The 23,101-nt window shown below is 45.9% G+C and overlaps 1 protein-coding gene and 1 long non-coding RNA gene across 8 annotated transcripts in view; one reads left to right on the top strand and one right to left on the bottom strand.

Moving 5' to 3' along the window:
• Positions 1–1,267: 1,267 nt before the first annotated feature.
• LOC146205270 (organic cation transporter protein-like) overlaps positions 1,268–23,101 on the top strand; it is a 104,328-nt gene continuing 82,494 nt past the window's right edge. For 3 of the 7 annotated variants that reach the window (XM_084582530.1, XM_084582509.1, XM_084582548.1), the window contains exons 1-7: positions 1,399–1,538; positions 14,631–15,034; positions 15,369–15,472; positions 17,191–17,345; positions 18,486–18,654; positions 18,910–19,036; positions 20,044–20,374. In XM_084582530.1, the coding sequence (XP_084438656.1) occupies positions 14,633–15,034; positions 15,369–15,472; positions 17,191–17,345; positions 18,486–18,654; positions 18,910–19,036; positions 20,044–20,374 (1,288 nt within the window). In that variant the 5' untranslated portion in view covers positions 1,399–1,538; positions 14,631–14,632. Of the gene's footprint in view, positions 1,539–10,102; positions 10,182–14,630; positions 15,035–15,368; positions 15,495–17,190; positions 17,346–18,485; positions 18,655–18,909; positions 19,037–20,043; positions 20,375–23,101 lie in introns of those variants that run through there. The other 4 variants (XM_084582523.1, XM_084582515.1, XM_084582539.1 and 1 more) reach the window with 4 other exon arrangements.
• LOC146205274 (uncharacterized) lies at positions 11,108–16,065 on the bottom strand. The gene is made up of 3 exons (XR_014701569.1): positions 15,764–16,065; positions 12,428–12,529; positions 11,108–11,620 (listed from the first exon to the last, which is right to left on the bottom strand). It is a non-coding gene; the product is annotated as an uncharacterized LOC146205274 (long non-coding RNA).

Genomic DNA, 23,101 nt, shown 5'->3' with positions numbered 1-23,101 from the left:
ATGTTGTGATGCCATGGTAGTGCGACCAAGTTTTCTTGCTGCGGGCGCGGAGAGGGCAGCCGAAGTAACGGGATGGTGAGGGACCGTTTTGGCGTTAGTATTACGGTTATTTAACTCTTGAGAGTGGATGCGCTTGCTGATGATCAGCGAAGTGCCTCTGTCGACCGCTTGTATCTCACCGCACCCCTCCTCTAGTGACCGGACTCGCTTTTATACCCACGAGGCTGTCCCGGCATGCTCCCGGCCACAGGTCGTATAGGGACATAGCGAAGCTCTGGGGATTGTACCAGACGCTTCGCAGCAGCAGGGCTCTCGACTGGAGGTTGACTCATAGGTGATGCTGCAGAGGACAGCACACGTCCGGGAGCGTTGACGATGCTCGTATACATGCATGGGCAGCCAGATGAGCGCGCTGTGTCGGTTAGCGCGGCGCATGGCTTCAATAGGCGGCCAGCAAGGGGAACTTTCTCGGTAAAACTTCGGGCACAAGAGTGCACCTTCATGGGTATGCAGCCGTCGCTTAATTATTAACTTGCTTAAGGGAACCGCGGTTATTCTCACCTTAAATATTTTGTCGTGATTTAGCTCTGGTTAACCCTAATTGAATTGCGAAAGCAATAGCGGAAGCTTCTTTAGCCTGCTACATTATCCCCCATCATGCCCTATCGGTGTAAGGTGCTACATTATTGGGGACACTTAAGCTCATCCTTTAAGAGTATGACGCGAGAGCGTAAGCTACCAGGGACGTGCCTCCGTGTCGTAGGGGTAACGAGAATGCAAACGGTTCTAGCAGGCTGATTCTGATATCACCCTCCCATATGAAAGGAGCGGCCCGAGTTGGCAGCTCCCCCCTGTGGCATAGGGATAACGTGAATTCAAATGTCATGACAGGCTGATTTTTTTATGAGGAGACCGTAGCTACGCCTCTTCACGGCGTAGCTGCGGCCACCCGATGTCTCGCTTTGGATTTCGTAGTATTTCTTTCGCAATAAAACAGAAGCTGCCCTGATTTTCATTCTCTCCGGATACTTCAAAGGGCCCAAAGAAAGAGACTACTAGAAAACGAGCGCACGCGTTGTAAAGGCTCCCAACCACACGCGGAGTATTTCTCACCGCACTACAGCTGTCACTGAGCTTTTTCGGAAAAACACTCATGAATCGGATTCGCCGAGTACGGAGACACGCAACGTGAGCGATGAGCGACGCGGGAGCTGAACTTGCCAACAATGGAAACGCGCTTCGCGGCATGCAGCTACTATACCGTCATATGCTTCGAAGTGCTTTAACGCTTGAAAGTCCTCGCCCTGCTCTGGATGACCGATGAATCGCGCCCGAACTGTTCGGCACCCTACCAAGCGCTTGTGGCCCGCTGCGTGGAACAGTCAGGATATATTGTAACGTCACGAGCAGTGGGTCGCGCGGCTTCCCCACTGCGTTCTGCGCGGGCTCTCGTCGCGGGTGCCAGCGGAGCTATAGCTAGAAGAACCCGCAGCAGCCTGCAGAGCGTAGGCAAAGGAGCGCAGTGCGAAGACTGCACGGTAAGTGCCTTGTCACTGGTTAGATTTAAGCTTTTAAAAACACGAGGTGTTGAAGGTTGGAACACGAAGTGAAATTATTAAGGTACCTCTATTTTTTTAAAGGTAGCGACAGGTCTTGATCCAGCCGCCCCTCCCTCCGATAGGCCGGTTGGCTGCACGTGACCTCTTCACCGCCAAGCTCCGCCCAAAGGGTCCAGCGGTGCTCGCTGCACCGCTGAAATGCACGGCGGTCTGCGCTTGCCAGCGTGGTATTGGCCGATTAGTTAAGCAAAAAGTACTTCACATGCCTCTATTGCATTTTTAGGAGCGTATATGCAGTTCAGTTCAGTTCAGTTCAGGCGTTCAGTCGTGTCCGACTCTTCGTGACCCTATGGACCATGTCACGCCACGCTTTCCGGTCTCTCACTATCTTCTTAACATCACATAGCTTCATCTGCAATGCCTCGAGAATGCCATCTAACCATCGCGTTCGCTGCCTACCCCTTCTCCGGCGACCCTCAACCTTTCCCAACATCAAATCTTTCTCCAGCGACTCCTCTCTTCTCATCAGATGACCAAAGTAGCTGAGCTTTAACTTTAGAATTTGACCCTCCAATGAGCAGTCAGGGTTTATGGTCGACAATATCGACTGATTTGATCTTCTGGCAGTCCAAGGAACTCTTAAGAGTCTTCGCCAGCACCACAATTCAAACGCGTCAATTCTTCGGCGGTCAGCCTTTTTCACAGTCCAACTCTCGCATCCATACATCACAACTGGAAAGACCATAGCACGGGTTATACGGATCTTGGTTGGCAGACTAATGTCTCTGCTCTTTACTAGGCGGTCAAGGCTAACCATTGCTCTCTTTCCCAGAAGCAGGCGTCTCCTAATTTCATGGCTGCAGTCTCCTTCCGAGGTAATCTTGGCGCAAAAGAACAGAAAATCTGTCACAGCTTCCACTTCTTGTCCATTGATGCTCCAGGACTTGATAGGGCAAGACGCCATGATCTTCGTCTTTTTAATGTTCAGTTTAAGCCCAAACTTCTCACTCTCTTCTTGTACGCGCATCAGAAGTCTCTTGAGTTCCACTTCACTTTCTGCCATTAAAGTGGTATCATCCGCATATCTAAGGTTGTTGATACGTTTTCCAGCAATCTTCACTCCAGCTGAAGACTCGTCCAGACCGCCCTTCCTCATGATGCACTCTGCATATAGGTTAAATAGGCAGGGCGACAGTATGCAGCCTTGCCTCACCCCTTTCTCAATCGGAAACCAATCAGTAAGACCATGCCCAGTTCTGACTGTGGCCTCTTGCCCTTCATAAAGGTTCCTGAGGAGACAGATGAGGTGAATTGGAACTCCCATCTCTTGGAGAGCTTGCCACAATCTGCTGTGATCTACGCAGTCAAACGCTTTCGCATAATCAATAAAGCAGAAGTAAATGGGTTTCTGGAACTCTCTTGCTTTTTCCATGATCCAGCGAAGGTTGGCAATTTGGTCTCTAGTTCCTCTGCCCTTGCGAAACCCAGCTTGCACGTCCGGAAGCTCCCGATCCACATACTGCTGCAGCCTACCTTGCAGGATTTTTAACATCACCTTGCTAGCATGCGAAATAAGCGCGATCGTGCGGTAGTTGGAACAATCTTTGGCACTGCCTTTCTTTGGAATGGGGATGTAAACTGACCTCCTCCAATCCTGTGGCCACTGCAGGGTTGTCCAAATCTTTTGACATAATGTATGCAGTGTGTTAACAGCGTCGTGGTTGAGGTTTTGAAGCAACTCAGCTGGAATACCATCAATTCCGCTAGCTTTGTTCTTAGCAAGGCTGGCTAAGGCCCATTCAACTTCACTCTTCAGGATGCCCGGCTCGAGATCAGTAATCACAACCGTCCTATGTTGGGTTTGCACATCCGGGTCCTTCTTGTACAGTTCTTCTGTGTATTCCTGCCACCTCTTCTTTATCTCTGAGGCTTCAGTGAGGTCCTTGCCTCGTTTGTCCTTTATCACGCCCAGCTTAGCACAGAAGCTTCCTTTGATATCTTTGATTGTCTTATACAGAGCTCTTGTGTTCCTTAATTGGCTGTTGTCCTCAACTGCTTGACACTGTATGTTCAGGAAGGCATTCTTATCTCTCCTTGCTATTTTCTGAAAATCCGCATTGAGAACCTTGTATCTTTCTCTTTCCCCCATACCTTTTGCCATCCTCCTTTCCTCAGCTATTTGCAAAGCCTCTTCAGATAACCAGTTTGCTTTTTTGCATTTCTTTTGCTTTGGAACTACCTTAGTAGCAACTTCTTGTATTATATCACGAACATCAGTCCACATCTCTTCGGGCTCTTTGTCTTCTAGATCTAATTCTTGAAATCGATTCCTCACTTCCACAGCATATTCTAATGGAATCTGATCCAGATCATACCTGAAAGGCCTTCTAGTTTTCTGCGTTTTCTTCAATCGAAGCTTAATTTTGGCAACACGAAGCTGATGATCGGTGCCACAATCGGCCCCAGGCCTTGTTTTTACTGCTTGTATAGCGCTTCTCCATCTCTGCCGGCAAATAATATAATCGATCTGATTCCTGTACAGACCGTCCGGTGAAATCCATGTGTACAGGCGCCTCTTGTGCTGTTGAAAATGAGTGTTCGCTATGGTCAGGTTGTTTTCTTGACAGAACTCTACTAGCCTCTGCCCAGCTTCATTTGGCTCACCAAGACCGAACTTGCCTGTAATTCCGGATATTTCTTCACTCCCGACCTTAGCATTCCAGTCTCCTATGAGAAAAACGACGTCTGATGATGGGGTGCGGTCTAAAAGGCATTGTAGGTCCGCATAAAATCTCTCAACGTCAGCTTCTTCAGCAGCAGTGGTCGGTGCATAGACTTGGATAACTGTTATGTTGAAAGGGTGACCTTGGATCCGAAGTGAAATCATTCGGTCGTTTTTAGGGTTGTACCCTAGCACTGCTTTGCCCATTCTTCTGTTTACTATGAGAGCGACCCCATTCCTTCTCTTGGATTCGTGCCCACAATAAAAGACATAATGGTCGCCCGAGTTAAATTCTCCCATTCCGGTCCACTTGAGCTCGCTGATACCCAAGATATCAATGTTCAATCTGTTCATTTCTCGCTTGACGATATCCAGTTTACCTTGCGTCATAGATCTTACATTCCATGTTGCTATGTGATATATCTCCTTGCAACATCAGACTTTCCGGTCGCTTCCCGACACATCCACAACTGAGCGTCCTTTTGGCTTTAGCCCAGCCGCTTCATTCGTCCTGGAGCTACTAGGAATCGCCCTTTGTTCATCCCCAGTAACATGTGGGACGCCTTCCAACCTGGGGGGCTCATCTTCCGGCGCCATATCGATAATGGTATTGTGACTGGCCATAGGGTTTTCTTGGCAGGAAATACTGGAGTGGGTTGCCATTACCTTCTCCAGTGAATCACATTTTGTCAGAACTCTCTGCCGTGACCTGTCTATCTTGGGTGGCCCTACACAGCAGAGCTCACGACTTCATCGAGTTTCGCAAGCCCCTCCGCCACGACAAGGCAGTGATCCATGAAGGGGCGTATATGCAGTACTGCTTAATGTTTAAGCGGACGCAAGACTTACATCTCTGAACTCAAATCTTGAAGCGTGCGTGAGTCATGCGGCTGCGCCGGGCTGCTGAGCTTTCGGCTGCCGGAATCGTGCGGAAGACGCAAAAAAGTCATTTTACATTCTTCGCGGTGACAATAATAGCAACAGAAGGAAGCTATGGCTTCATGACATCGGGCGTAAGATTTTTATGGCCACGGAAAACATCCGACTATGCGAAGGGATTTCTGTCTGCTTAAAAAGCCGTTCGCTTGCCCGGGATAACCTTTGTTTGGGCATATGCTATTTCATGAGCAAAATATCAAGAACGCTATGACTATGTAGTCATTACTTGTACTGCGGATGTCTAGTGAGATGTCACTACCGTTTCGAGCCCCCTTACTTTCCCGAACAGATCAGGACTGCAATATTACGCGTGGAATCAATGCTGTCAAAATGCTCAGAATGAAAACCCAATGCTTGATAATGCTTATTACGAAAATTTAGTCCGTACAATTGATCAGTTAATGGATATAAATGAAAAATGAAACATTGGAAAAGGAGGACGGTGCAAATGTGTCAAAGTGATCGCAATGGAAAGTCAATTTTTGCCAATGCTAAATATCGGTGTATAAAATTAAAAAATTAAAACGAAAATTTGTACCATAAAAAGTGTAAAAACAACCGTGTGCTTGAAACGCTATTGAGTCATTGTTTTAACGGAGGGGTCTCGCAGCGTTGCACCTAATGCAAACAAGTTCCGCTGAACGCGCACAGGGACTCGTCAAATTTCAAGAGGCGACATCCAAGTTTACTGGTGATATTATTGCCTGACAGGCTATAAGGAAACCAAAACAAATAAAGAATAGAAAAGTCAGAAAATATTATCCGTGAGCTTTGTATCGCATCATACCTTATTTTTTTTTTTTTTGTATTTGTTGGAAGATATACATGCGTTGGTAATGCACAGCTGCAGAGAAACTGACTTTTTCTCCAAAATAAAACTATCGGAATACTGTGTAAACGAAATAAACTCGAGCCAAGAAAAGTGTGTAAAACGGAGTATATCCGAACGGTTACAAACGCAATGACGCACTTATTTCATCAGAGCGCTGTGCGCAACGACGTTCTCAAAGGTTGCAGAAAACTCGGTCTACTTATTTTTTATTAAGGAAACGAGCCCAATAAGCTTACTAAAATATCGTTTCTACTTCAAGTTCGGTACTAATTTTAAAGCATAATTAATGAATAGTTTCCTAGCCGCTGTACTGAGGAGAATGGTTCAGAAGAATGAGCTGACTCGTTTAACGCACGCGTTTTTTTTTTTTTTTTACGTTTATGCTGCACACGCATATTTAAGTTATTATTCCTGTCTTTTGAAGTTTCCTGAGCAGCAGAGGACACAAATCTGTTGAATTCACCGGTTTATGTGCGCACCAAGTGCGGCTTCATGAGTACGCGGTATACGCTCGAAAGAGGTCCACGCGTCGTCTGCTAGCGCTGCCCCTGGACCCCTCGAGAGGGCGCTCGTGTAGTTGTCGCTACCTTTAGAAAAATAGAGGAGCCTTAGAAATTATGACTCAACAGTGCCCCCTACAGACTTTTTCACGACCCTCGGAGAAACCGGTTTGACTGGGCTGTGAAGCAGGCCTGGGGGGAGAATCCTCAGCACTTTCCTGAGTTATGAGCACAGCCCAGTCTCCAATATGGCAGCTCCCTTTGGCCATTTTTGAAAAGGACTTTTGTCTTCTAAAAGGAAGGCAAAACGTTAAATTACAGTGCCATATTCCGCAAGCTGGGCTGACATTGTGTAAGCCAATTTTCAAACCCAGTCTTAGTCAAAACTCTCCAAAAGTTATTCGTTTCAGCCGGATAATGAAGACATGACGGCACCATTAAATATAAAAATACCCTGAAATTCTAGAGAATGATTTCTTATCGCGCCAAAGAAGCTTAACGCTTGACGTGCACTTTCAATGCTCCGATAGATGGAGCATTCAAGGGACCTTCATTCCACTAGAAGAGAACGCTGTCCATGTCCTGAAGACTTTTGGTGAAGGGTGTACCTACTACCTGGACTGCTAACTTGCTTGTCGCAAATTTATTTATTTATTTATTTACAAATACTGCTATCCCATGACTGTGCGACACTGCAGGAGTGGGTACAAAAAATTTTCACTTAAAACAGAACAAAAAGCACATAATAGCAAATAATCGCGAGTGGGTTCAATAATTCCGACACAAAGTACAAGACAACATTGTAAGATCAAATGATCAGGCAGTTCTTGCACAAACTGATCCCCAGGCAGTTGACGTAACGAGCTATTTAAATTATTCCACAGTTCAACTGTAAAGGGAAAGAAAGAAAACTTAAATCAACCCAAAAACGGAATAAACGGCGAGATGTTAAAAGGGTTTGTACGGCGAGTGACACGCGCGGAAGAAGTAGTGAAGGAAACGGGGGCGTCAACGTAAATTTGTTTGTTAATGATCTTGCGAAGGAGAATAATGCGTTCATACATGCGTCTGTTTTGAAGTGTGCCAAGTGATAGATCGCGAGCATAAGAAGAGGGTGAGAAGTGCCAGTCATACCTCTGATATATCAATCTTCTCGCTTTTTTTTTTTTCTGACGTTTTCAAGCTTAGCGACATCTTTAGCAAAGTTCGACGACCATACTACCGAAGCATATTCAAGGACAGGCCTTATTAAGCATTTGTACGCTGTCAGCTTGCAGTTTTGGGTTGCATCTTTTAATGTACGTTTTAAGAGTCCAAGCTTCTTGAGTGCTTTGGAGCATGTTAGACTCTACGTGTCCGTACCACTTCATATTAGAACAAAAAAGTTACACCGAGATGTTTAAATTCTTTTACGCGTCTTAATGGATGTTTATCGTTAGCATATGAAAAACGAGGAGGAGTTTTCTTATTAATGAAAGTCATGGACACGGTTTTGTAAAAATTTATCCTCATTTGCCAAGTATTGCTCCAATCACAGAATGAAGAAAACATTTTGTTAAGAGTTTGCTGGTCACGTGCGCTATTGACATTTGAATAAGAAAGCTCGCAGCCTGTCCCACCTATTCCAGGGTGCTTCCCCCTTTGTGGAATCAGCCAACGTGCTTGTGCACATCATCGCCATTAATTGACACGCGATCGTGCAGTATGAAACGAATTTCATGCTGTTCTTTTGAAACTTAAAACACGTCAATCCATTTCAGACGTTTTTACTCGATACTGCGATATGATACCGGTCATTAAGGCTGAATCGTTTCCTTATAATGAAGGGAACTGCGCATCGAAAAAGTGTCACATGTGCGCTTGCGAAAACGAGCTTTTTTTTTTTTTTTTTTTTTTTTTGACGATTACAAATTTGTGTTCAGAGAAATGTGCTTGTGCGTTCTGTGCAGGGGGGTTGTACAGCAAGGTGGGTGTCGTGTACAAGCTCAATGATTAGACGGTTAATTAGCTACAAGTAACTAATCAACTTCTTATTTTGATTTTATGGAGTATATCGCGAAATTGAAACCGGTCAGCATCAAATGTTAGTCCGCCTTTTTAAATTTGCTTCATCGACAACGTGGCTCGAAATATCAAGCGTCAAAAATACACTATCTCAAGGCTCGCTGAGTTGGCCTTGCATAGTTATAAAACAATGTCGATTGCATTTTTATGCCTAAAACAGGCATAATTTATGCATTTAGTGATGTAGAAGCAGTTAAGATAATTGTGGTAACAACAGCACGCGCAGCACGACATATTTTATAAATTTGTAACGCGTGAAAACCGACTCAACGAGCTTTCGGATGCGTACATTTGACATCCGATATTTCGAGCCACAATGCCGAATAAGAACATTTAAAGAGAGGACTCATATTTTAAGTTGACGGCCTCCAATTTCTTTACATAACATAGCCTCTTAGAATCAAAAATAGAAAGTTGATTAGCTAATTAATCGTCAAATCATTGTTCTCTACATATGAGTAATGTGCGCCTTGCTGCACAGTCCAACTGCATATATAGACCGCACCACCATATCTGTCAAAATCTACCAGTGTGAAAAAAAAAAAAAAAAGAAACAGTGAACAGTGTTAGGCTTTCATGGTTAAAGCAATAATAAAAAAATAAAAAGCGCAATACGTTGCGACACAAATGCCGTTTGCCGTTACTCACGAGAAATGCTCGAATGACCTGTAGTTTCCTCTTGATTTGATCCCGTGAGAGAGACTAGCGCTATGGTCCCGGCCTTCATGGAATAAAATTATGGGGAAGACTTGAGCTCCGCCTTTGAGGGGACACGATAGCTAGCCGACCACACAACATACAAAGTCCCGCTTTAACCAAGCCGTACGACCGTGCCTGCGTAGAAGCTTATTATAGGTGTAGTGTACCTGACTCCTAGGGAACTGAAAGGTTGATTCCTTATTCCACCTTCCCACCTTGCATGAGCAACCCAGCTCTTTCTGATATCACGTGATCTAATTAAGTCGCACAATAAATCATCGTAGAATCAGTGCTCGGCCATGCCTACTACCACCTGCCAGTGCCACGCCCGTGATTTAACACGGACGTGGCGCTGGCAGGTGGTAGTAGGCATGGCCGAGGGGTAGTAGAGGTGATAGTAACGGGACCTTCAACGCCATGGCGTTAAAAATGTGATGGGCGTGCGGCCCTGCAGCAACAAATCTCCGCATTGCTCAGGAAGTAGGCGCCTCTCGGTTCGTGAGGAATCAGCAAGATAGGCGCGCGTCGAAAACCTATAATCATAGGAACGAGGCAACATTCTCGGCGCAAACGCCATTGCACCAACAGGTGCAGAATAATTGGTGGACGCAGTAAGAAATGGGCCCAGTGCCCTTCCTGACAAGCTTGCGCTGAACTTTTGCCAGTGTTGTGTCACCGCGGAGCAGAAAGGTGAAAATATCTGCAGACGCACAAAGGGCCTGTAGTAAAACGATAAAAGCTCACACCCGGCCACGGTGCACCCAGCATATCTTGGTGCCGCTACGGCGCACATCGGTTTGCAGGCTGCGAAATGCGGACACGAACTGTGTTTTAGAGATTCCGTTCTGTGAGTGCGGCCCGCTAAGGTAAGCGCGCCCTTTCGCATTTCCCGCGTAAAGCGTATACAAAATACCTCCTCTTATATATATATATATATATATATATATATATATATATATATATATATATATATATATATATATATATATATATATATATATATATATATATATATATATATATATATATATTTCTGGTAGCGCCATTATGCTTTGGTTCTATTTTTTACCTACCTTCTTCTGTCTCACTCGGATTTTTTTATAGCTCAGTTCAGGCAAGTATTTTCTCTTTCTCGTTGTCTTTGAGCATGGCGTAATGAGGTCTACTGATGAAAACATTGGATCATGCGTCAGCCGTGCCGCCACTTTCTAAGTTGTAACTTGCACCCATTTTTTAAGGTCACCGAAAATCTGGCGTCGGCGCCGGCGTCGGTGTTGACGTTGTTTGGCTTGGTTTGGTTTGTAGGTCATAACGTCCCAAAGCGACCCAAGAGACACCGTTGTGGAGGACTCTGAAAATTTCGACCACTGGGGTTCTTTAATGTGCGTGAGCTTTGAAAATTCACAAGCATGGAGCTGGCAGGCGGTATAGCTGGCAGCTGACATGGCCGCGGACTGACGTTTACGCCAGTCAGTCCGCTCCCGCAGTTGGCAGCTCCTGTCATATGGCAGGGTGATATCGGAATTAGCCTGCCAGGACCCTTGCATTCATGTTACCTCTAGGCCACGCCGGCACGTTTATGCGGCTTGGTTAAAGCGGGGCTTTATATATGGGCTGGCAGCCTACGCTATCGCGTTATTCCTTAGAGGCGGAACTTGTGTTACATATAATTTTGTTCTCTCAGAAAAAAAGGTGGTGTTTATTTATTTATTTATTATTATTATTATTATTTTCTTTTCTTTACCGGTGAGACTGCATACATTTCACGTCTGAGCAGTAAATGCTGGTGCGACCCGCTCTTTTAATTCGACCCAATACTTTTTGCTGCTATGCAAAAAATGCAGCTTGATTGCTACGAGGGGAGATCAAAAAGTTTTGCAACTCGGGTGTAACCAGACTTCTGCCATTGATTTCTTTGTACCATTTGTTCAAGTCATTTTTCGAACCAAGTGCCTTAATGCCAAGCCTTTCGGGTTCACGTTTCATTGATCTATCAGCAGCGAGGTAAAAATGGCGTCCTCTCGCGAGTTTCAGCTTGAGCACTGGAGCCTGATGAAGTTTTTGTCGAAAGAAGTAAGTTCCCCCAGCGAAATTCACCGTATAGAATGGTGAATGTGTATGGCAGCGAATATACTTCGTATGTTACAGTAACTCGTTGATTCAAAGAATTTAAACGCGGCCACGTGGACGTGCAAGGCGGCCCGTTTCCAGAATGAATCAGCACTTGAACCGATTTTTTATTGCGATAGCAATACTGCGCCAGGTTTCGGCCCATCACGTCGTCCCGGGAAGGGCCACATTTGACCTTGAACAGACAAGAAGAAAAAGAAGAACTCTCGGTCACCCGCAGCTAATGCTTTCGCTCCACATTCGGTTCAGCAGCATTGAACCCTTCTCATTTATATGTGGGCTAGTAGCTTACGCTCTGGCGTCATACTCTTAAAGGATGAGCTTAAGTGTCCCCAATAATGTAGCACTTTAGACTGACAGGGCGTGACCAAAAGAGGCTTCCGCCGTTGCTATCGCAATTCAATTATAGGGTTAACCAGAGTTAAACCACAACTAATTTTTTTACTCCCTTCTGAGAGCCTTCTCATGAAGAGTCGCTGAATTTGTGTATGAAGTTGTCACCTAATTTAACATTTTGTACGGGAGTGGTTTCAGAATCGTCTATTACATCTCTGGTACTTTGAAGGTCTCGGCCCGGTGGGCGCCACGAATAGGTCGACACCACCATGTGCCTTTGTCAAGGGAGCTTCTGTACCTCTATTCATTCAAGCAATCCAGAATATGTTTTCAACCGCCTTGTGACTGGAGACAGGACGTAATCCTACGAGTGGACTGCGAAGCAAAACAGGGGCATATACGGAAAAATCATTCGGAATTCTCGTCTCCGATAAAACTGAAGCCCGAGCTATAGGGAAGAAATTGTTAGGGACAGTTTTTTTATTTCTTTTTTTTTTTTGGGGGGGGGGGGGCGCGAAGGAGATATTACTTATTGAGTATCTGTATTAAGCAACATTCTCCGATGATTGCAGTAGGCATTCTGGAGAAAAGTCGAGAATTTGTGACAAGAGGCGTTCTTGTAGTCTATGACAATGCCCCGACTCACAAGTCTCTTGTTGCCGAGGCTGCCATTCGGGAGCGTGACTTCAAAGAGCTGAGCCCCCCACACTTTATCCCCGCTCTGGGCCCTAGTGACCTTCTTCCAAACCTGAAGAAACACATAAAAAGAAGAAGCTTAATTCTTACACGTGAACTCGCTACAACCTCTACATGGGAGTTGCACGATAACCAGGAAGCTTTTTTAGGTGTCAAAATTCTTTCAGGAAAATGGAAGTACATTAGTGTTATGGAAGATTATGTTGCAGCATAATCTTAGTGGATATAGTGAATAGTGCAAAATGTTCCGCTGGAAACCATGTTTACAAATGGTTCAGTTAATTGGAAAAGTATTTTGAATATAGAAGCGTGCATAATACATCTTCGCGACATTTTACAGCATAATACCTGTATAAAAACACTTCAAGACTATATAACACAAGCACTTCTCATATCTCATCACTCAGCTGATATCAGCTGATTGCCAGCGTTTACGTTTATATATCTCCATAAAGAGTGTCCTCAGGTCGGCTAGTGGTAATCTGCTGCTTGGCAAACTTATTAAAATGAATGGTGAGACTTTTTATTCATTCTGAATGCGATGGAGACAAGTTAATTTCTGCTGTGTTATGTTATTTGAAAGCAGCAGTAAATGCCAGAACACCAAAATAAGTTCACGTAGTAGTTGTATACATAACCCTTCCACTCAATGCCTTCTCATCTGTACATTTATGCGACGTGCATTACATTGATAATGCTGCAATATATACTTAATCTGGGCCCAAAGGAGTAAATCTCAGCTTTGTCTAACAACCACCCAGAATTGATCAATTTTGTTTGAACTGCTACTGTTCTTGTTCAGAACGGTGGATAAATGCGTGAAAAAAAAAAAAAAAAAAAAAAAAAGTAGGCTTAGGTCAGCGGGGTAGAATCAGTTCAGTTTAATTCCCCAAGATTATCATAAGTTTCCTGAAAATATATGACTGACGAAAAATGAGTGGGTGTGAGCGGTTTCATTTAAAAAATTAGGAGGACGCGCTTGAGCTTTGCCTTAAGAGTAGACGCGATAGCGCTTTTGACGCAACCTTTTCATTCTGCAAATTTTTTATTTTTTTTTTTGTTGAAATTAATTGAAATGAAAAAAAAAATATTATTATTATTGTAGCATCTCTATACAACACCAACACACCTTAAGTCACACATACGATAACGCGTTCAGCAGGTTCGTCCCTAGCACATTTGGTACCAACGACCCTTCGTGGCCTATATGCGTTTCATGCCCACAATAGCGACAAGTGTGTTTCATTGAATTGCTTCTATTTTCTTAAAACCTTCCATTAAAGGAACCTCCTCTTCAGTTTTGACTTGATTTGGACCCTTCGCAATTCGTTGGCTTTATTTGAAACTTCTCGAATCATTTCCGACAGCCGCAGAACGTCGACGACGCCAGGTTTTCAGTAGAACTAGTTCATTAGGTATCGTGTAATAGATGGCTTTATGTGCACTTGAAATCACTCTGATGCGATCGATGAACGTGGTCCCACTGATGGGTGCAGCGCGCCTCTGATGTGTGAGATGTTCGCAAATAGCTCGTGGGCATTCCTGTATTCATCACATAGTTTATACATGGCACATGCATTTTTGACTGACAAATGATTTTGACTACTCATATCTTCATATAAAGCGCAATGCAATACAGCCCGGGAGTTCAGTTTAAGTGAATGAGGTTTGGGACGAATCAATTGAGACTTTTATAAGTGGTACAGCTCAAATACGTAAAGGTGCACTTGTTAACAAAGTTTTCATGATACCGCCGGCCAAAACTGATGTCTGGACATTCTTGTACAGTCCAATGTATGTAGTACACTTATTGTACCTCCAGGCAAACATCCTGAAACGCTATTTGCAAATAATATATGTTTTATACGTTTGTGCTATTCTTCACCAAAATGACTATCCATGTGATGTCCTGCAGATATCACTGTTGGACATAGACATTTGGATCATGCTCGCACTTTTAACGAATGTTGGCGATTGGCTGGGTTGGTTAGCTGTCGTAATTATGAAGAGCTAACTTGAACACGAGGGACAGCATGAATGGAATGGATACACTGGGCAAAGCGCTTGTGTTCATGAGTGGTCGGTGTGGCTAACTTGGTGCTCCCACCTCGCGTCGTTTCTCCTGCACGTGGGCCCACTCGGTGGCGTGCCAGTCATGGACCTGGACGAGCTGCTGCCAGAGATAGGGGCCTTCGGGCCGTACCAGAAGTGGATCTACTTCCTCCTTTGCATCCCGGCCATGCTACCCGCGGTGTTTACACTCTTCAGTAGCATCTTCGTGTCGGCCACGCCGCGTCACCGGTGCCGGGTGCCCGAGCTGGAGGCCCTGTACGATGCCTTCTCGCCCGCCGAGCTCGCCGAGTTCAGCATCCCGCGGCGACCTGGCGGCGGCGAGTGGGAGAGCTGTCGTATGTACGACCTCAACTACACTGCAGTGGTACTGCGCGTGCGCGATGAAGGCTTGTTACCGCGCCCCGACAAGTCATGGCCGACCAGGGATTGTAACCAGGGGTGGGTCTACGACACTACCTACTACGATGACACGCTAGTGACTCAGGTAATGAACAGTCCGAACGCCTATGTACGCCGAGCGATTGTCTGCTCTGCCGGCTCTGCGACGAATAAGATGCGGTGTTTTGCCGATTTTCAATTGAAGCATATTTGCCGGGCGATTGCTGAATGCGTTTATCAGTTCTAATTAGCTGAGATCAACAGATTTTTAAACTGGTGACCTTAAAACACACCTTATACCGTAGAGTTGTCAATAATAACCGTCACAGCAAATATATCCGATAGACGCACCTAGTTTCGCTGTAGACACTTCGAAGTGGCGACAGTGTACATGCTGCGATTTTGACAGAGCTTCGGGTGGCCTTCTTCGACGTGCACAGATGGACGTTGTGCGCGACGACGCGTGGAAGGTGTCCATGGCTCAATGCTCCTTCTACATTGGTAGCGTGGCTGGCAACCTGCTCTTCGGCTACATCGGGGACAGGCAAGTGGTCCCGTGCATATAGGCAAGTACCGATCGAGACGGTAGTATACGTACTTATTAAGGCTGAGACTTAAGCTGTATACAGTTTGGGCCTCGATCATGTTTAGGAACCAGCGCCGCACAGTTACAGTCGAACACCAATACAGAAGGGCACATGGGGAACACGAGCAAGTTAGTTCGAAGGGCACACGTAATACATGATAAGGAGAGCGACTACAAATGTCGCGGCAGCCGCCTTCAACTAATAATGTTCACTGTCCATAAGAAAAAAACATAAAGAAAATTGATTACCTTATTGTGATCCTTACGTTATGTAATGGCTGCCGTACGTAAGATTACTTTGGTAAAAAGGAAATTCTAAACGGTCATTTCCATCCTGCTGAATCCCTCCTGTAGAGCAGGAATTTAAGAAATCCAGGCTCAGTACACTTTGAAGTGGTCGGCTCTTCTGCTTTTAAGGCTTACTTTAGACTTGAAACAGAAGAAAATGAAGAGCCAAAATAGTGATCTAAACCGAACAAACGCGTATACCACGTCCTGAAATATAGCTGCAATTTAACAGCCCTCACTGAGAAATGGAAACTCGCAACCTTTGGCCTATGCAAACTAAATGTCAGCTGAAGCAACCCACCTGAAAGAAGGTATGGAGCCTATCTAAATTAATTTCACGTTTAGAGATGGAAATATGCGCACCGCGATCCAAAAGAACCAGCTCTCTGAATCCGTAAGGTTTATTTTTCTTTTTTTGCCGTTTAACATAGCGACACAAGACATATAAAAAGGAAACAAACGAAATTAGCGCTGACGCTTTACAAAGCATTTCTTTAAAAGTCAGCACTTATGAATTGTTTACGTCGCTTGTTCTTTCCCAATGTATATTTATTTTTTCCCTGGGCATTTTTTTCCCAATGTAATTTGCATTGAAACTGATTGATAGAAGTTGCGCCTTAATTGCGCATTGCATCGAAACTGCGAGTAACATATACACTCTAGACCCCCCCCCCCCCCTTCCCCCCTTCCGTACACATCCCGCCTTAGTTGCGCTGTAATTAAGGGGTAATATGCAGATAGCCGTCGATAAATTAGCTTTTTCCTGCAACGAGGCCATCACGCGTAGAAACAAATTCCCTAACCCACTTCCTCCTAAACCTGCAAAGCACCCGTCGTGTGTAATTATACTCACCATCTAACACGTGCATTTACAGTACAAAAACAAGCGCCACCGGCAACCTTCGCCTCTGTACATTCCTTAATTTTGACCACCTGCAAATCATTCGGTTTCCATGAGACTTAGGAGCACGCCCCGGGGTTCCCTTTTCTGGTTGGCACAGTGGCTTCGGCGTTAGCCTGCGAGCCCAAAGCCATGGGACCGAAACCCAGCCACGGCGGCCAAGGAGACAAAACAAAAAAAGCCTCCCTGTGGAAATGTTATCTGAATGTGGTGTAAAAATCGCGAGCGGTGGAAATTAATATGCATTCGTTCTTGTATATATCGTCATTCAAATTCCACGCATTGACGCATATACATCTGCAGTTTCGCTACTTCTAGGGACTCTAGTTTCGCGAAGCTAAGCCACACATACGATACATACCACGCTATGCTTTCTTGCTGGAAACTCGCGGTATGATTGTTCCTGCCGTCAAAAGCAACCGGTTGCCCCCCAGCATTCGAACCGCGGACGCTTGACCGCAATGTCGCGCGTCTGTCACGCATGCAGATGGGGTCGCAAGAAGTCCTTCCTTCTTACGATCGTGGTGAACGTGGTAGGAGGGATCGGAGCCGCCTTCCCGGACACCTACGAGGCTTACATCGCATGGAGAGGCATCATCGGCATGGTCTACCCGGCCATATTTCAGACGCCGTTCATCATGAGTGAGAGCAGCGTCCAACTTTTCATCTTTTGGTTGCAGCGAAGCTTCCATTGTTTCGATAACAACCACCCAGTCGAACATGCACACTATGAATGCCTTTCTTACGTTCTCGAGGGCTGTCATTGGGATCCTGATGCCCATGCGTGCCGAACAGCCGTCACTATACATGTCTTTGAGAGAGTGCAAAAGCAGGAAGCGCTGTTTAATATAAGTATACCGACACTTGTAAAAACAACCTATGTTCTACTGCATTGTCTGCACAACGAGAGCGGTAATAGTAGAGGGCCAGCTAGCGTTCTTCTGCCGCGGACGTAAGGCCACTCACGCCTCCTACGCACAGTGCCCTCTTAAATGGAATCAGCATGATTAGACTGCACCACAAGTAAGCATGACGTGAAGCGGTCTTCTGTTTTTGTGCGACGTCCCATGTACATACAGCCGGCATGCATATCGCGCTCAACCCTTGTGAGATTCAATTAAAATTATTTCCCTTTGAGCGATCGGATTACTTGAATGCAAGAAACAATACGCGGTTCAAAGAACTTTGCGAAAATGCGAATTCGCGCGAAGAGATATTCCGAATTTTTACGGGCCACACCACAGGGTTCTACGCCTATAGAGACAAATCAGCGATTTCGCGTTTTGCGTGCTGACAAGACGTATGTATAGGCTTTAAGAAAAAGGGTAAAAAAAAAAAAGAAAACAGGTGATGGCTGGACGGGCTATGAAACTTTAATCACCGGTTTCATTACGAAATATCGCAAAAATCGCTGTTTTGAGTGGACTAGAGAAGTAAGGTTCCAGATAGCAGTTTCATTGTGCTCTACATGTCCTGCAATGTTACCCATATTATAGGTTTTGTTTTGTGACCGCATCTATCGGCAACTGTCCGTCCAAAGTGGTCACTCTATAAAGTTTGCAGCATTGTGCAAGAGAGGTCTCGGGGGCCTTTCTCAAGTGCGGGGATATTTGCGAATTCTAACAGCGCTCCGCCAGCTCGCATAAAGCTCTACGAGTTTAGCGAGCTTGAGTCTCGATCTGCTAGCTTTGCAGAACTTACGAGAGCATGTGTTTGCGAGTGGCGTTCGGCTACACTCGAAAGTTTCGTGCTCTGACGCAGCGTCGTCCCTTTGCGGCGCAGGCATGGAGATCATGAGCCCCGAGAAGCGAACCTTCGCCGGCATGTTCGTCTGTGCCGTGTACGGCGTGGCACTCATGTCACTGGCCGGCGTGGCTTACCTGCTGCGCTCCTGGTTCGCCATCTCGCTGGCCACCTCACTGCCCTTCGTGGCGCTACTGGCCCTCTGGTGGTGCGGGTTCCCCTTCACTTGCACGTGCTTGCCTAACGTTCTGTCGCACATAGGGCTGCTCAATTCCTTTCACTCTTCCCTTGCGTTACAATGTAGTACACCGCTGGATGCAAGGCCGGAGGGACATACTTAAAGGAAGAAGACTATAGATTTACGCCGTTCTGTAGAGACACGCTTTGAAATGCGCGATAGCGAAATATTTACTCGATTCGTGCTCGTGTCGAGGTAAACGTGGGCTAACTTTGACGCTAACAGGCTCGTTCCAGAATCCCCGCGATGGCTGCTCAGCCAAAATAAACTCACCGAGGCCGAGATTATTGTCCAGAAGATTGCCAAGAGGAATGGAAAGACGATACCCCCAAATTTCCTGAAGACTTTTATGGTGAGTGATGCAGATGACCATCTGCATCTACAAGATTTTACATGCGCCTAACACGCCACTGTACAATGACGATAATACACTATGTTGCCGTCTGATAAAAGAAAAACATATACAGACATTGCCAAAAGCAAACAGCCTCAGGTTTTTGCTTCTCAGTTTTGTATAGTGGGGCTTTTCTGGCATCTGTGGGAAGTCATCACTTCCTGGCAGGAGGTTTCATCTCGCTTTCAGTAGATTTATAACGCTGGAGGTGTTAAAGACCCAGAAATAAGTACAATGCGGCGATTTCAACCGGCTGATCCGGAGTAGATTTTGTCGCTCCCTAAAACCAAATAGCGTGTTTCAATAGATTTGTATTCTGAACCTGAGTCCTGATTGGACCGCGACGGTGTCTCCAGACGTCTTGCTCCTCAGCGAATTCGGAGCGCCGGATCGCCGTCTGTAATTTATCATAAGCTTCTTTACAATGGGTGTACCTATCTGACGGCAACATGCCTGATAAGAAACAAAAAAGAAAGCGATTTCCGAAGGTCGACCGCCATAATTTTTTCGAAGGCTTACAAGAACATGTTGGTGTTCAGTCCTCACATCCTCTTTAGCTTTTTTCTTCGCGGTTACATGTACATATATTTTTTTTTCTTCCATAGTGGTAGAACTTTACAGTTTTCTCCAAGGTCTAATATCTACTGACGCTGAGAAAGATTTTAAAGTAGCAATTCTTAATGGAATCAATAGGCGAAATCCTTAAGAAGATCACGCACTATCCTTGTCGAAGTCCCTTATCCATTCAGTTTTAGGTCACGCCCACATTGCACTACAGTTGCAGTTGAAAAATGCATTAGTCCTCCCAGGATGTAAGCCTATAATATATTAACACGAGCTGACGCAATCATGCAAGCAATAGGTATACGGTTAGATGCGAGAAGGAAGCGGGTACGGCCCCTGGCGATTAAACTTGTACCCGCGGTGTATGTGACAACACTGTGGATTCCCTCACTCGCGCACAGGAACAAAAGCAGAGCCTGGCGTGCACAGAGATGGCAGTCGATGGAGGGCTGTCCCTCCGAGGCCTTGTGCAGTACCCGAACCTCCTCAAGAAAGTGGTGGTGGTGAGCTCCGGTTGGACGGCCAACACCATGGTGTACAACGGCCTATCATTCGCCGTCTCGTCTATGGGCATCAGCGACTACGTGTCCTTCACCATTAGCGGCGCCGCCGAAGTGCCGGGCGTCTGCCTGGCCTGGTACTTCATGGACAGGCACGGCAGGAGACCCGTGATGGTCTTCAGCATGTTGCTTGGGGGCATCGCGTGCATCGCCACCGTCTTCTCTCCATCAGGCAAGCGTGCCGACGCTATGCTCCGACCACGACGGCTATATAAATGGCTTATCTAGGAAGACCGTAGTGTGACTCAGCAGGTTATCGCGCTGGGCACGCCTCAAAGCGGTCATGATATCAGCATCCAGTTTATCGGTGTCACCACAACTCGTATCGCGGTCAGCAGCCCCGTACAAACCTCGTCTTCTTTACTATCTCAAATGATGTACGCCAGCTTTCCGGGGCAGAGTCCTGAATCCGTGTACCACAAAATCCTTCTCGGCCATGGTGCAAGATATATAGGTGGGGACACAGCGAGCCGCGCCGGTGTCATCTGAGCCCTACGAGATGGTAGTTCGCTTAGCGGCTCCGTAGTGGGAGGCAATGCTTTTCTATGAGGAATACGCGCTTTTTAAGGGCCATTTTCTTGCACAATGTGGCCGATGATGAGAGGAAAATATTTTCACCGCGTTATTTTTGTATAGAACCATTAATAACCACACTTTTGTGTGCATCAGTGACACCGAGCGTGATTAAATAAGGGCGTAGGGGGCGAACAATTTTTCGCGCGTAATTTCAACTTGCTGCACGAATAAGCGGCGGAACCTTGCCGACAATTCATTAACCATCGCTTGTTTCGTTTTTCTTTTCAGTTTGCCTCTTTGGTTCGTGCGTCAGTGTGCCCGCTCAACTATTCCCCCTCTCTACGCGCAGTCGTTTGATCCCTAGTTCGCTCGTTACTTTGTTTACTCCTTAGGTTTTCTAACTGGGTTCTGTACGTAGGGACCAAACGCAGTGCCTAGTTTATTGAAACCTATTTTAGAGCACTAACTTTACCTGACTATTCGGAGTAGGCCAAGATGCTGTACGCCGACGGCCTGTTATTTTGCCGGAAGAGCCGGCGATGACAATCCACCCGGTGAACTTTGCAGCGTGCCAACTCGCTTCGTCATTACCTGCACTCTACAACCCTGATAGGATGTGTAAAGGGGTAATAGCGGGCGCAATTGTTTACTCGTTTTGGGGATGGTGCTGTCGTTCGTGCTTGTCGGGGTCGTGCAAATATTAATGGCTGTCGGGTTTGAGGCAGCATTTGTCACGGCAGCATTTGTTCCTGTTTTCGTGCACGTAACTCGTCCGCACTTTTGTTCGCTTGATTATCCCATTCGTCCACTCAGTCTTTCGCACGTTAGTGATTTGTGCGATATAAGAAGTGGTACGGGGCGCTGTTTTATTTCCTTTATTAAGTAGTTAAGAATGCCCTATGAATTTTATTTTATATTTTTGTCCGGTTCGCCTCATCGAACGCAGGATTCGCTTTCCCTGCCCTATTTACGCAACCTAAAGTGAGTGAGTTGAGTGAAAGTGAGCGCCTTCAATTGAACAACAATGACAATGGTTGAGTGATGTGCTGTGCATAAACTGTGACTTCAACCTTTTCTTCGCTACTTTGTCAGGATATAAATTTCGGTAATAGACAAGCTAATAAATAATTCTGGACTTCGCGTCTGCACTGATGCAAAAATGGGTACGGCTTAAGAATAGTGCTACAGTGATGTTTTTGCCAATGACAAAGAAACAATTCAGGCCACACGAACGGAACGGCTTTTGCGGGACAGAGCATCGTGCGATATCAGCTGGTTGCTATCGGAACGGCGCCGTTATGATTTTTTTTTTCTTGTGGCGAAGATTCACCGCTATATCGACGCTGGCGCTGCGATCAGCGACCCGGTTCGGAGGAGCGTACGCTGGTACTTTATCTGGTCACTTGCGTCCAGTGCCTCGCCCATGCTGTGTCCTCACCTAAATATTCCTAGCCCGTGCTTTTCGGTTCTAAGAGTAAAATAAATAAATAATTGAAGGGACACTTAGGGACAAATTTTGAAACGCTCCTTACCTGAGTGAGGACGACTTAAGATAGGCTCGCCTTCCCTAGTCAATTATTTAACACGCCTTACTGAGGAGCACTTAATGATGCCTCTCTTGAAGCGCCCTTTTTCCTAGGTAGGCACTGTGCTACCTCCATGCTCCCTTTCGTCGCTCCTTCACCGGCACGCACGCTTCCATGCACAACAATTCGCTTTGCGCTTGCGCAGTAGGGCGTCTCTGCCGGCTCGGGTGACGCCCACTGCTAGTAGAAAAGCGCGCAGAGCGAAAATTCGGTGCTACTCCTGCAGGTGGTGGTGGTGGTAACAACTTTTATTGCCACAAAATGCAAGGGATGATTAGTTCGGGCTGGGGCGAGTTCAGGGTGCCCTCCAGTCGGGGGCGATCTCTTGACCTCGAGTGATGCAAAGCCCCTCCGTTTTAAACAGTTGCATACTGCCAGGTCAGCCATGTTTCTCTGTCAAACCAAGTACGTACAGATTTGAAACAAAACGTGTCAGATCAAAAACGAGAGCCCATAGGAGCGTAACCCGAAATAATTACAGAGTCATAAAGGTGTACTTGCCTTTTTTTACAATTTGAACAATTATACTTCAAATATTGAGCGCATATTCTCGATACCAAACGCATACAAGCGGCTCCTCGTCACTCTGAATGCCTCCTTAGCCAAGTAGCCGCTAAGGATGGTTCAAAAATTTTACGCCTCTCTTAAACGTCTCATTGAGTTTATGAAGCATGGAGTCGGGCTCCTCGCGGAAGTTAAGGAACTAGCGTAAGCCAACGAGCGTTCTAAACTTCACATTTACGAAGCGACCGCTCCCGTTGCGGATCATCGTTTACGTGTGCATGTACTTGCTATCG

Source organism: Amblyomma maculatum, chromosome 1 (assembly GCF_055883805.1).
Source record: "Amblyomma maculatum isolate TAMU_Amacu chromosome 1, ASM5588380v1, whole genome shotgun sequence".
In the NCBI taxonomy this organism is placed as follows: Eukaryota; Metazoa; Arthropoda; class Arachnida; order Ixodida; family Ixodidae; genus Amblyomma; species Amblyomma maculatum.
The sequence above is the reverse complement of the archived record's forward strand: the minus strand, read 5'-3'. Positions and strand labels throughout refer to the sequence as shown.